Raw genomic sequence first — 12,456 nt, forward strand, 5'->3', positions numbered from 1 at the left:
TGTCAGAGGTTGAAATGACACCATATGTATTAGAAAAACAGTTTGTTCGACTCTTTTCTTTGCTGATATCAATTTTTTATATTTCTAAGTCAACCATTAAGTTGTTTTTTTTCTTCTTAAATAACCTTCATATGTGCCACTTATGTCATGGAAAATATGTCATGACACTCTAGCTGTGCAAATATTCCCGCACGGTGTCACTTATTTCATGGCAAAGATCCAGTGTTTCAAAGAATGGTTGTCCCTGCAAGGCCAAAAATGAAACAGCTATATTAATTAAATCCATCAAATTCCAGGCTGCATCTGAGGTTCTAAATGATGGGCGACGAGACTATGATGCACTTGAATGTCAAAATGCAGGTATGAAGTTGTTTGGATTCAATATGCTGTTATCAGGAAGGCCAACCTGAGCACCAAACTAACACCAGAAAATTTACCCAGGCAGGGTGCTGTGGTTACATAGGATTTGTTCCAGTTCTGTAATTTAATTACTAATATGGCATTCTTAATGAAAAGTGAATTAATCGTATCGGTACTCTGATAGTAGGATTTGAATTGGTCGGATGATTTTGTAGCTCCCAGCTAGAGAGAAGGTTGAGGCTGGAACTTTCTCTCGGAGCTCCTTGTGGATTCTTATGATGTGGTGGCCTAATAGGTGGTGCAGTCTTGTGGGGTTTGAACATATCATGGCTTTAAATCATTCTGCAAAATTTCTGCAAATTTATGACCCCGGTGCCGGTGGTCATCGGCGGTAAAAAGACATGATCCTGTCACTAACTGGATGACAGGAAAATAGCTTGGATTTGAAATTATATGAATCATTTTGGATGGGCGATATTATGGGGTACATGTTGCTAATCATTGCTAATCATTTTGTCCGGATGCTGCATTAACAGATCAAGCTTTAGATCTCTCTCTCTCTCTCCCCTTCCTTTTTTTTTTTTTTTGTTGGGGTGGGGGAGGTATTGAGGAAGGCTTAGATCTCTTTCGTCAATGGTTGTGATCATTGGGTCTGGACTAGGGATGGACCCAATGGGCAAAAAAATAGGCGGCGTCTATATACATATTCTTAAGCTTAATCCTTTGATTGCTGCAATTGAGAAACGGTTGGGACTCAGAGAAGCTTTGGCACATTTGGCACCGCTCCTAAGTAAAAGATTTTCTTATGAAGATTATTATGGAGGCAGCTACCTACAAGGCTACAAATCAATAATATTTGTACTATATTAGAAAGAAATTATTAGTTGTATATGAATCGGTCCGATCAGAAAGCAATACATGTAATAATAATTTTTTTTCTCCTCTAATGAATTTATTAGCAAATTATTATTAGACATGTTGCTTTTTGATTGAATTACAATAAATTAGGTCGAATTAATATTTTTTAATATTAGCCTTGGGCTCAACTAAATATATTATTAAAAAATTATTATTATTATTATTATTATTGTGATTATTATTGTTATTATTTATACATACACACGTATACATACATACACGTATACATACATAATTATATTCATAATTACGTATACATACATGTATACATACAAATTACGTATACATACATGTATACATACATAATTACGTATACATACATGTATATAAGGGCATTTGTGTCGAGGAAGTCTGGTTGAGGACGAAGATTGGGTGGTTCTATATACACCCCCCCTATTGCTAAGGACACCCCCCAAAAACCAAAAAAAAATACCCAAACTAACCTTTAGTGTAATTACCATATTGCCCTTGAAATTTTCTCCTACACCCCCCCTTCCTCCTCCTCCGTTTCGTCTTGAAAAGAAAAAAAAAAAACACCCCTCAAACCCCCCTTAAACCCCTCGATCCATTTACATCGTTTAGGCGATCTTTGAAGGAGATTTAAGCCCCATTCGAAGCATGGACAAGCAACTAGTGATTTGGGACGAAGAATCGGCCGCAAAGGTACGTGTTCCACCTTGTTTCGAAATTTTTTTTTTTTCACGGTTCGTGCTCCGTTCGGCACTGGATCGCCGAACAAAAGGCTTCTGTTCGGCTGAACAGTGCCGGACAGAAGCCTTCTGTTCGGCAACCCTCAACCGAACAGATCTGTTCGGCTGCACAGTGCCGAACAGAAGGCTTCTGTCCGGCACTGTTCAGCCGAACAGAAGCCTTTTGTTCGGCGATCCAGTGCCGAACGGAGCACGAACCGTGAAAAAAAAAAATTTCGGGAGAAGCCGGCGAGGTGGTTCCGGGAGAAGCCGGCGAGGTGGTCGGAGATCGGGAGAATGCCGGCGACGAGAGGGAGAAGGGGGAACGGGGGGTTTTGGGCGTTGGCGAGGTGTTTTGGAGGGGAAGAGCGGGGTGGGGGGAGGTTTGGGGGGTGTAGAGAGCAATTTAGGTGAGGGGGTGGGGAGGGTGGGGGGTAATTTAGGAATTTTTAATTTTTTAGGGGTGTCCTTAGCAAATGGGGGGGTGTAGAGAGTATTTAATTTTTTTTTAATTTTTGGGGGGTGTCCTGAGCAATAGGGGGGGTGTATCTTTCCGCGGAGGGAAGCCTTGTTTTGGCGCCAAACCATCAGTACAAGGGATCGAGAGCCTAGGGTTTTACCCGAGCCCCTAAAATCTCCGAGCCTCGTTACCAATTTCCTCTCCGTAATCACTTTCGCTTCCTACGATCTCCCATCCAGACCTCGATCCTGTCCGTACCCGCGTCGCGGCCTCCTCTTCCGTTCCGACCCGGAAAAGTTTGATCTTTTTGAATCCTTTAGGGTTTATGCGTTTGGTTTTAGATCTCCATGTTAACTGCTCTTTAATCCTCATCCTCTCGTCGTACTTTTCTCGATTCGATGTAGTGAACTAAATTGATTTGATTTTTTTTTCTTTTACCGAAGTAGTAGGTGAGCATGTGAAGTGAGATGGGAGGAGAAGGTGGTTCACCGGTTATTAAGGCCATCAATAAGGCGGTGGTTCACAGGATTTGTTCGGGTCAAGTGATTTTGGATCTTTCGTCTGCGGTCAAGGAGTTGGTGGAGAACAGTTTGGATGCCAGTGCGACCAGCATCGAGATAAGTCTCAAGGAATATGGTGAAGAGCATTTCAAAGTTATAGATAATGGCTGTGGCATCTCACCCAGTAATTTTCAGGTATCTGGCAATTTTATACGAGTTATAAGCAGTAAATTATACTCTCTAGTTCATCAAATGGTTACTATTTGATATATTTTCCCCCCTCTCCTATCTTGTTGAGATTATAATTGGGGATAGCTCAAGGTTAAAAAGGCTGCCTAAGGGTGAATGGGTATCCTTTCAACCTCAATGTAGATTCTATAGAGTAATCAGTAGAATCATGGGCACCCAATAAGAGAAGTAGATGAAGCTGCTTTCTATTTTTGACCACCTTCAAAGTCTCATTTTTCACACTTCCAAGAAGAAGTAAGCTGCATTTTTATGAGAGATGCCCAGAAATTTCTTGATGTCAACCTTGATTTAATACCTATAGATGTGAATCCATATAATTTGTGGGAGCAAAGAAAGTCTTCTTTATTCCATTGTTTGGCAATAAAAAGAAAATCCAAGGAGAGAAGATTAAGAAAAAAGTAAGGAGCCAAAGTTTTCTCTGCAGAAGTAAAGGTCCTCCCCACTGCTTTTCTAATAGGCACCAATTAGGGAACAAAATAATAACCAGCCACAGGATAACAAGAACTTGGGGTATATGCTAACTGCCTTTTCTACAATTTTCTCTTCAGCAAAGAATGAGAAAATTCATAATTTTTTTCTGTCCTGTTGTTTTTTTTCCCTTTCGCTTTCTCAGCAACGGCAAAACCTTACTGCTTTCAATACCAGTTACATAAGTTTTTATTTTGGAAGATTACTTGCAGGCACTTTCTTCAACTAGTGGAATTCGTGGTCCCTAGTCAAAGGGGGTAGTTTAGTGCACAAATTTGCTGAAATCATGGACAAGTTACATAGTAAAATGATGATTGCAAGAATGATTAAGATCTAAGAAAAGGAGGCTCAAACCAATGTTGGCGGAACTGGTACCAGGTACTGTATCGGTTGTCCAGCGGGACGAGTCGGTACGGGCCTACGTCGTGCCGTGTTGGGCCCGTACCATGCCGGGCCTATACCGGCACAATAAAGGACGGGAGAGAGAGAAGGGGGAGAGAGGCCGGTGGGGGGTGGCGGAGAGACAGCGGAGGGCCGTCAAAAGCTGGTGACCCGGGCAGGAGGCAGAGGAAATCTCCGCGGAATAGGAGACCTGCCCTGTTTTTCGGCCGTGGAGCCGCGGAGCCCGGAGGAGCGTCCTCCATGTAGCTCGCCGGCCTCCACCTCCCTCTCTCTTCCTTCCTCCCCCGCTCGCTCTCTTTTTTTCTCTTTTTCCTTCTCCTTCTGCTCCTCCAGCAACGGATTTCGTTTTCGTTGCCGGTCAGCCGCCGAGGCGGCTCGGAAAGGCCGGAACCCCCCGATTTGGGACAGTTCCGCCGACCCTGGCTTAAACAAATCTTGAATTAACAAATTTTACTTCATGACTTGTCAATTTGTGGATCTATTTTATGTGCTAAATTAAAGAGTCGGGAACAATATCTTGTTTTGAACCATGATTTGAAGTGTTAGCCCATGCTAGTTCGTGCAAGTGGGCATATGCCATGCTGGGCGAGTATGATGAGACCCCCAGCCCGCCGAGCCAAATCCATGATGGCTCAACCGAGGCCAACCTCGGCCAAGGCCAAGGATCGGGCCAACTCCACTACATGGAGGCTTGCCCAGGCCTCGGCCAACCAAGTCAGAAGAAAGCACTCGGGCTAAGCCTATCCGCATCAGACCACAACAGGTTAAGCCCGACCGCATTAGCACGTGCCCAACTAAACCTAATCAAAGGGGCCACGCACTAGCAAGCACAAAGGACCCATGCGCGCCCAAGTGGCACGCCACCTAACTCTCGGCCAGCCCATGCCTAGTAGAAGACCAAGTCAACAACAAGCCGAGCCAAATGGCAATCATCCAAAGGCCACAAGCATGAGAGCATAAAGGGAAAAGCCCCCCATTCCGGAAATGCAAACATTAGCAATCTGTGGAAGAATCCTAGGACTTTTCCATGGCCATTCGATCTCTGAGAGCAAGGGCCCAGATTTAATGGGCCAAAGATCAGCACCTCATGTGCGCGTGCCAAGTCACCAATCCGCACACATGAGAAAATACAAACAAGGTAGGACCTGCAAGGCGCCAACCAAAGACAAGTGCAAAATAAGAAAGGAGATCTTCATGCGGCCAAAAGATAGCAAGTGCAACCGGTGGAGAATCCCCCATGTGCGTGACAAGTCAGTAATCCATGGCCAAAGAGGACATCAGCCGGACACTTGTCAAAGAATGAATAGATCACTCGCTTTGGCCAACCAAGCGCGCGCCCAAAGGATCCAGCCTTCCACCTTTGCAATTTCAGCATGTGACCTGCATGGGAGAAATTTGAATTTAAATTCTCCATGCGACCGATTAGGAAGTCTTTTGAATTTTAAATTATTCTGCCAATAAGCCATATGTGGCACATGAGTCTTAGGTCTATATAAGGGAGTCTTAGGCCTCTTGTGAGAAAAATCTTTGATCAGTTGTCATTTAGCTCTTTTGAGTTGTAAGTCCCTTAGGGAGTCGGCCACAAGGCTTGGGCTAGAGTAGGATAAATCAATTCTCTCTAGATTGTATTAGGCTAGTATGGACCCTTTCCGTCCTTACTAGAGTTCTTGTTACCTTTGTTGTTTTTTGGAATTCGAAGCCACATCCTTTTCTTCCATCCGAGTTTATTGCATGGTGTGTGTTTCTGCTGAGCGCTAGAATAGGATTCTAGACGAATAGGCGAGAGTTCCATGTAGCAAGAGTAGTCGCGTTACCCGCCCAAAGACAGTCCCACGACCACCATCCCATCTCAATGAAAGCACCAATGTTGGCTTGCGAGGCGTTGCGATCCCAAACTCCGTGCCAAGGGCGTTGCGATCCCAAACCCTACGCCAAGGATCTGCCGAGGGAGATGGGATGGTGGTCGTGGGACCGACTTTGGGCGGGTAACACAACTATCTCTTGCTGCTTGGAACTCTCGCCTATTCGCCTAGAATCCTATTCTAGTGCTCGGCAGAAACACACACCATACAAAGAACTTGGATGGAAGAAAAGTATGTGGCTTTGAATTCTAAAAAACAACGAAGGTAACAAGAACTCTAGTAAGGACGAAAAGGGTCCATACTAGCCTAATTCAGTCTAGAGAGGATTGATTTATCCTACTCTAGCCCAAGCCTTGCGGCCGACTCCCTAAGGAACTTACAACTCAAAACAGCTAAATGACAATTGATCCAAGATTTTCCTCACAAGAGGCCTAAGACTCATGTGCCACATATGGCTTATTGGCGGGATAATTTGAAATTCAAAAGACTTCCTAATCGGCCGCATGGAGAATTTAAATTCAAACTCCCATGCAGGTCACATGCTGAAGTTGCAAAGGTGGAAGGCTGGATCCTTTGGGCGCGCACTTGGTTGGCCGAAGCGAGTGATCCGTTCATCCTTTGACAAGTGTTTGGCTAATGTCCTCTTTGGCCATGGATTGTTGACTTGTCACGTGCATGGGGGATTCTCCATCGGTTACACTTGCCATCTTTTGGCCGCTCCTTTCTTATTTTGCGCTTGCCTTTGGTTGGCGCCTTGCTGATCCTTCCTTGTTTGTATTTCCTCATGTGTGCGGATTGGTGACTTGGCGCACGCACATGAGGTGCTGATCTTTGGCTCGTTGAATCTGGGCCCTTGCTTTCTCGGATCGGATGGCCATGGAAGAGTCCTGGGACTCCTCCACGGATTGCTATGTCTGCATTTCTGGAATGAGGGGCTTTTCCCTTTATGCTCCCACGCTTGTGGCCTTTGGATGATTGCCACCTGGCTTGGCTTGTTATTGACTTGGTCTTCTGCTAGGCATGGGCTGGTCGAGAGCTAAGTGGCGTGCCACTTAGGCACGCATGGGTCCTTTGTGCTTGCTGGTGCGTGGCGCCTTTGATTGGATTTAGCTGGGCGCATGCTAATGCGGTCAGGCTTAGCCTGTTGTGGTCTGATGTGGATAGGCTTAGCCCGAGCGCTTTCTTCTGACTTGGTTGGTCGGGGCCCGGGCAAGCCTCCATGCAGTGGAGTTGGCCCGATCCTTGGCCTTGACCGAGGTTGGCCTCGGTTGAGCCATCATGGATTTGGCTCGGCGGGCTGGGGGTCTCATTAGAGTACTGATACTGAACTGTGTCAACAAAACACTTATTAGGTTCTTCGTTTTTTCATTTTTTTAACTAGAAAAGGCTTTAACTTCTTTTATTTTATTTCAACTGCTGGGTGACATGCCCTGTCAGCGACCCATCAATCCTTTCTTGGAACAAAAAAGGAAACCAAGACCATAGCTATTTATAAGTCACAATTTAAGAAGAGCGAAGTGGAGTTTTAAATTAGTTGAATGTCATGTTAGGTCAAAATGTATTTAGGAATCTTGGTCTTCCTAGTCTAGTTCTTTTCCAAATAGTAGGAATTTTTTTGTTGTAGTCTTCTCATTCCTGTGCCTGCAATTACTTTGTGCACTATTCTCCAATATGGAAACTGTTGGGGGAAAAACCCCAAGTCATACCGCCACGGAGGCGCTCGGCCAGAAAGCGCCGACCGGAAAGGCGCTCGGCCAAAGAGCGCCGACCAAAAAGATGCTCGGCCAAAAAGCGCCGACCAGGAAGGCGCCGACCAGGAAAGCGCCGACCAGGAAGGCGCCCGACCAGAGAGCACCAACCAGAGGGGTGCTCGGCTAGAGAGCGCCGATCCGAAAAGATGCTCGGCCCAAGAGCCGACTAGAGGACGCCGACCAGAAAAGCGCTCGATTAGAAGACGCTGACCAGAAGCATTAGAAGCAACCCCGCCACAGGGCGCCCCATTGGGCGACCAGCTCGGCTTGGCACCCCTGCCGAGCCGATTGCCTTGACCAAATGTTCAACTCCTGCCTAACCCCTTGAGGGACCTGACAACTCCACTACAACCTGCCGCTATCTCCAAGCTATCAAGGCATAAGATCTCCGCAGGTATTTGGCACGACCTGCCATTAATGCATGAGACCCCCTCAAGTCTCCGATGCACTCAGTCATTTAATGAACACGGCTCAAGACGATCTCCGGATCACTGAACCATCAAAGCGTATGGCTCTCCCTGACCGCCGGTTCACTCGGTAATAAATGCACTTACCATTCATGGACCCCAGGCCTACCACGGCCGGCGGTTCAACCACTCCAACAGGTCCGATCGACCGTGACAACTCCCTGGTTTCGGTCTGATTCGGCCTTATTTTCCACTACGCCATTAATGGGCCAAATCGTGCCCAATTATTACAAAAGAGAACAAACCCCCTGTCACCTCCCGGGCAACATAAAATCCTTCTATAAAAGGGAGCCTGGGAGGAAAGAAGGGGGGACCGGAACATAAGTAAACGGCACAGACACAATTGAGCACAATATTCTCTTCATCTTCTCCACATATCTCTTCCTTGCTCTCTCCACATATTTGCCCCCTCTGACTTAAGCATCGGAGGGCCGGCGCCGGGGAGCCCGGCCACCGGCTTTTTTGCAGGACAGGACAGGACGCACTCTCCCTCGCTCACCCTCCAGGAGGACGCAGCCGGCCGGCGCACCGCCGTCCGCCCTCCCTGCGGCGGAGCTCCTCCTCCCCTGGCTCCGTGGCGGCCCCCGGGTCCAATTTCCAGCAACAGTTGGCGCTAGAGGAAGGGTCCGAGTCGCTGCCATGAAGCTAAGAAGCAAAGGGGCTTCCAACGCCTCTCGACGTCCTCCACCCAGTCCTGAACATTCTGTCCAAAACTCACCACCTCCGGCCGAGTCAGCACCTCAAGTTCGGCCGGAGCAGTTTGATGCCCTGGTGCGACAGGTGCAGGCCTTGGCCACCGCTGTCCAAAGCCTGCAACCCAGGGGCATCCCAACGGCATCACCTCCTCCGGCTCCAGTTCAACCGGAGCCTCCTACAAGCGGACTTCCCCTTCGAGGTCAGGACTCTCAAGTCCAGGCCTCCCTCTGGAGAGAGCACCCAGTCAGAGGCCACGGAGGCTGGCCACAACCTTCAGAAGCTGAGTCGGTTCCGGGGCAACCTGCACCCGAACGAACCGCTACAGCGATCCTCCAGAATGACGAACTCGACAAGAAGGTCGAGAAGCTGGAGCGCCAAATCCAGGCACTCCACGGGAGAAAATCAGGACGTGACGGCGACTTCAAGTTCACTACGAAGTCACCCTTCTCTCCGGAGATCGAAGATGAACCGGTTCCGCTACGGTTCAAGATGCCCCAGGTGGAGCCTTACAACGGCAAGGCTGATCCCCTTGACCACCTGGAAAGCTACCGGGTCTTAATGGCCCTACAAGGAGCCTCGGAGGCCATGATGTGCAAGGCTTTTCCGGCGACACTCCGAGGACTAGCCCGACTGTGGTTTACCGGGCTGAAGCCGAATACTGTCTCCTCCTTTGAGCAGCTCGGCAGACAGTTTGCTGGCAATTTTGCCGCCAGCCAGCCCCAGCGGCGGACATCCGACTCCCTCCTTGATATCAAACAAAAGGAGGGAGAATCCTTCAAGGAGTATTTGGACCGGTTCACCGCCGCAACATGGGAGGTCCGGGAGCTTGACCAGTCAATCGCAATGTCAGCACTGAAGACTGGAGCCCGGTCCTACAAGTTCCTCTTCTCGATCGAGAAGAATTTCCCTGCGGACCTCCCCGAAATGCTCGCCCGGGCGCGGAAGTACGCCAAGGCTGAGGAAGCCGTGGCCGTTAGGCGGGGCGGGACCGAGCAGAACCCCAGGAAGAGACGCCGCGAGGAGCGCGGCCAGCCCAGAAGCCCGTCTCCGCGACGAGCTAAGAATCCGCCCCGCCCGAAGAGTCCACCCCGGTTGAGGGGACCGCCACAGCAGAGGTCATCACTCCGCCCGAAGTTCCAACTGCGAGCCCATGCACCCGAGGAGAGGTATGAAAAATACACTCCCCTCAATGCTCCTCGGGCTGAAATTCTCATGGAGATCGAGGGTCGGGATCGCATCCAGCTCCCACCTTCGAAACAAGATACCAGAATCCGGCGTGATTCCCGGAAGTATTGCCGTTTCCACCGGGATCACGGCCATGATACTGAGGATTGTTATCAGCTCCGAAACGAGATCGAAGCACTCATCCGCCGAGGGGTGCTCGATCGGTTTGTGCAAGGCCGGCGTGAAGAGAAGAAGCCAGCCGAAGGAGCCACACGGCCTGAAGGTTCAAATGCCAACAGGCCCATCGCCGGCGTCATCAACACCATCCAAGGCGGGGCCTCGGTTGGAGAAACTTCAGGGGAAGGAATCTCCTCGAAGCGCCTGCGCGCCTCTGAAGCCATCTCCTTTTCAGATGATGATCTAGAGGGAGTCGAAACTCCCCATGATGATGCCATGGTCATCTCCATGATCATAAACAAATTTGATGTAAAGCGCATCTTGGTCGATAATGGAAGCTCGGCGAATGTTTTGTATTATGGTGCCTATTGTAAAATGGGGATGACCAAAGAACAACTACGGAGGATGAATGCTCCGTTAGTTGGATTTACTGGGGATTCAGTCCCAGTAGAGGGCGAGATTGACCTTCTGGTCACAGCTGGGCTCGCCCCCCGTGAAAGTACCGTGGGGATGAGCTTCCTCGTGATACGCCTTCCCTCAGTCTACAATGCCATCCTCGGAAGGCCAGGCCTCAACGCCCTCCGAGCAGTGGTCTCAACTCACCACTTGCTCATGCGGTTCCCCACCGGCCAGGGAGTCGGCGAAGTTCGAGGAGATCAAATGGTGGCAAGGCGATGCTACCTGGCGACCAACGAGGCAAAGCGACCAGCCGAGGTGCCTGTCCCAGCGACCGACCAGCCATCGACTAAGATTCTGGAGGCACGGGTCAACCCTCAGAAAGAGCGGGTAGAGCCTGGTGAGTTATTAATTCAAGTTCCTTTACGAGAGAACTCTCCCGGGCTAACCGTGCAGATCGGCTCTGGCCTCAACGAGCATGAGAGGGGTCGCCTCGTCAATTTTCTACAAGACAACATGGATGTCTTCGCATGGTCGCCTGCAGACATGCCGGGGATAGACCCGGAGATCATGGTCCACCGGCTCCAAGTGAAGCCAACCAGCAAGCCCGTGCGACAAAAGAAACGAGGCGCTGCCCCTGAACGACAACGAGCAGCAGCCGAGGAGGTCGGCAAGCTCCTTGAAGCTGGCTTCATCCGGGAGATATCCTACCCGGAATGGCTCGCCAACGTGGTCCTCGTCAAGAAAGCCAGCGGAAAGTGGCGCATGTGCGTGGACTACACCGACCTGAACAAAGCCTGCCCAAAGGACAGCTTCCCACTCCCCAGCATCGACCAGCTCGTGGACTCCACCTCAGGTCACGAGCTGATGGCATTTATGGACGCCTTTTCCGGATATAACCAGATCCGCATGGCGCCAGAAGATGAGGAAAAGACAGCCTTCATCACCGATGGGGGAACTTACTGCTACAAAGTGATGCCGTTCGGTTTAAAAAATGCCGGGGCAACTTATCAAAGGCTGGTCAGCCGGATCTTCAAAGACCAGATAGGCCGGAACATGGAGGTCTATGTTGATGATATGCTGGTGAAAAGCAAGGTGGCACAAGACCATATAGCCGACCTCAATGAAGCCTTCTCCACACTCCGAAAGTACCAGATGAAGCTCAATCCAGCCAAATGTGCATTCGAAGTCACCTCCGGCAAATTCCTCGGCTTCATTATTACACAACGGGGAATCGAGGCCAACCCCGAAAAGATCCGAGCCCTTCAAGAGATGACGCCTCCCAGGACGGTCAAGGAGGTACAACGGCTCACAGGCCGAGTGGCAGCCCTTGGGAGATTCATCTCCCGCTCGGCCGAGCGCTGCCTTCCATTCTTTACAGCCCTCAAGAAGCCGAAGAATTTTTTGTGGTCGGACGAGTACCAGCAATCTTTTGAGGAGCTCAAGCATCTACTGGCTTTCCCTCCCCTGCTCACAAAGCCTCAACAGGGAGAGCTGCTTTATCTATATCTAGCCGTCTCCCCTGTAGCAGTAAGCTCGGTCCTGGTCCGAGAGGAGGATAAACTTCAAAAACCAGTATATTACACCAGCCGGGTCTTGAGGGACGCCGAGACCCGATACTCCAAGCTGGAGAAGACTGTCTATGCTCTGGTCATCTCAGCTCGGAGGCTCCGACCCTACTTCCAAGCTCATACAGTGGCTGTACTGACCGACCAGCCGGTCAAGCAAATCCTGCAAAGATCAGACCGTGCGGGCCGGATCACTAAATGGGCCGTCGAGCTCGGGGAATTCGACCTCGAGTACCGACCCAGACCGGCGATCAAAGCACAAGTGCTCACAGACTTTATAGTCGAGTGCACCATACCGGACGAGGCCGAGCCCGAACCTGAGCCACCAA

General features: G+C 49.6%; 1 protein-coding gene across 23 annotated transcripts in view; it reads left to right on the forward strand.

Annotated features, from left to right (window-relative positions):
• The first annotated feature begins 2,464 nt into the window (after positions 1-2,464).
• Positions 2,465-12,456, forward strand: part of PMS1 (DNA mismatch repair protein) — a 65,718-nt gene continuing 55,726 nt past the window's right edge. For 4 of the 23 annotated variants that reach the window (XM_088716933.2, XM_088716927.2, XM_088716930.2 and 1 more), the window contains exons 1-2: positions 2,470-2,723; positions 2,874-3,122. In XM_088716933.2, coding sequence (XP_088573059.2) covers positions 2,895-3,122 — 228 coding nt within the window. In that variant the 5' untranslated portion in view covers positions 2,470-2,723; positions 2,874-2,894. Of the gene's footprint in view, positions 3,123-12,456 lie in introns of all 23 variants that reach the window. The other 19 variants (XM_088716923.2, XM_088716925.2, XM_088716924.2 and 16 more) reach the window with 10 other exon arrangements.

The sequence above is a fragment of the Phoenix dactylifera genome, chromosome 2, assembly GCF_051530095.1.
Source record: "Phoenix dactylifera cultivar Ajwa chromosome 2, Ajwa_hap1_PhDact_Kaust_v1.1, whole genome shotgun sequence".
NCBI lineage: Eukaryota > Viridiplantae > Streptophyta > Magnoliopsida > Arecales > Arecaceae > Phoenix > Phoenix dactylifera.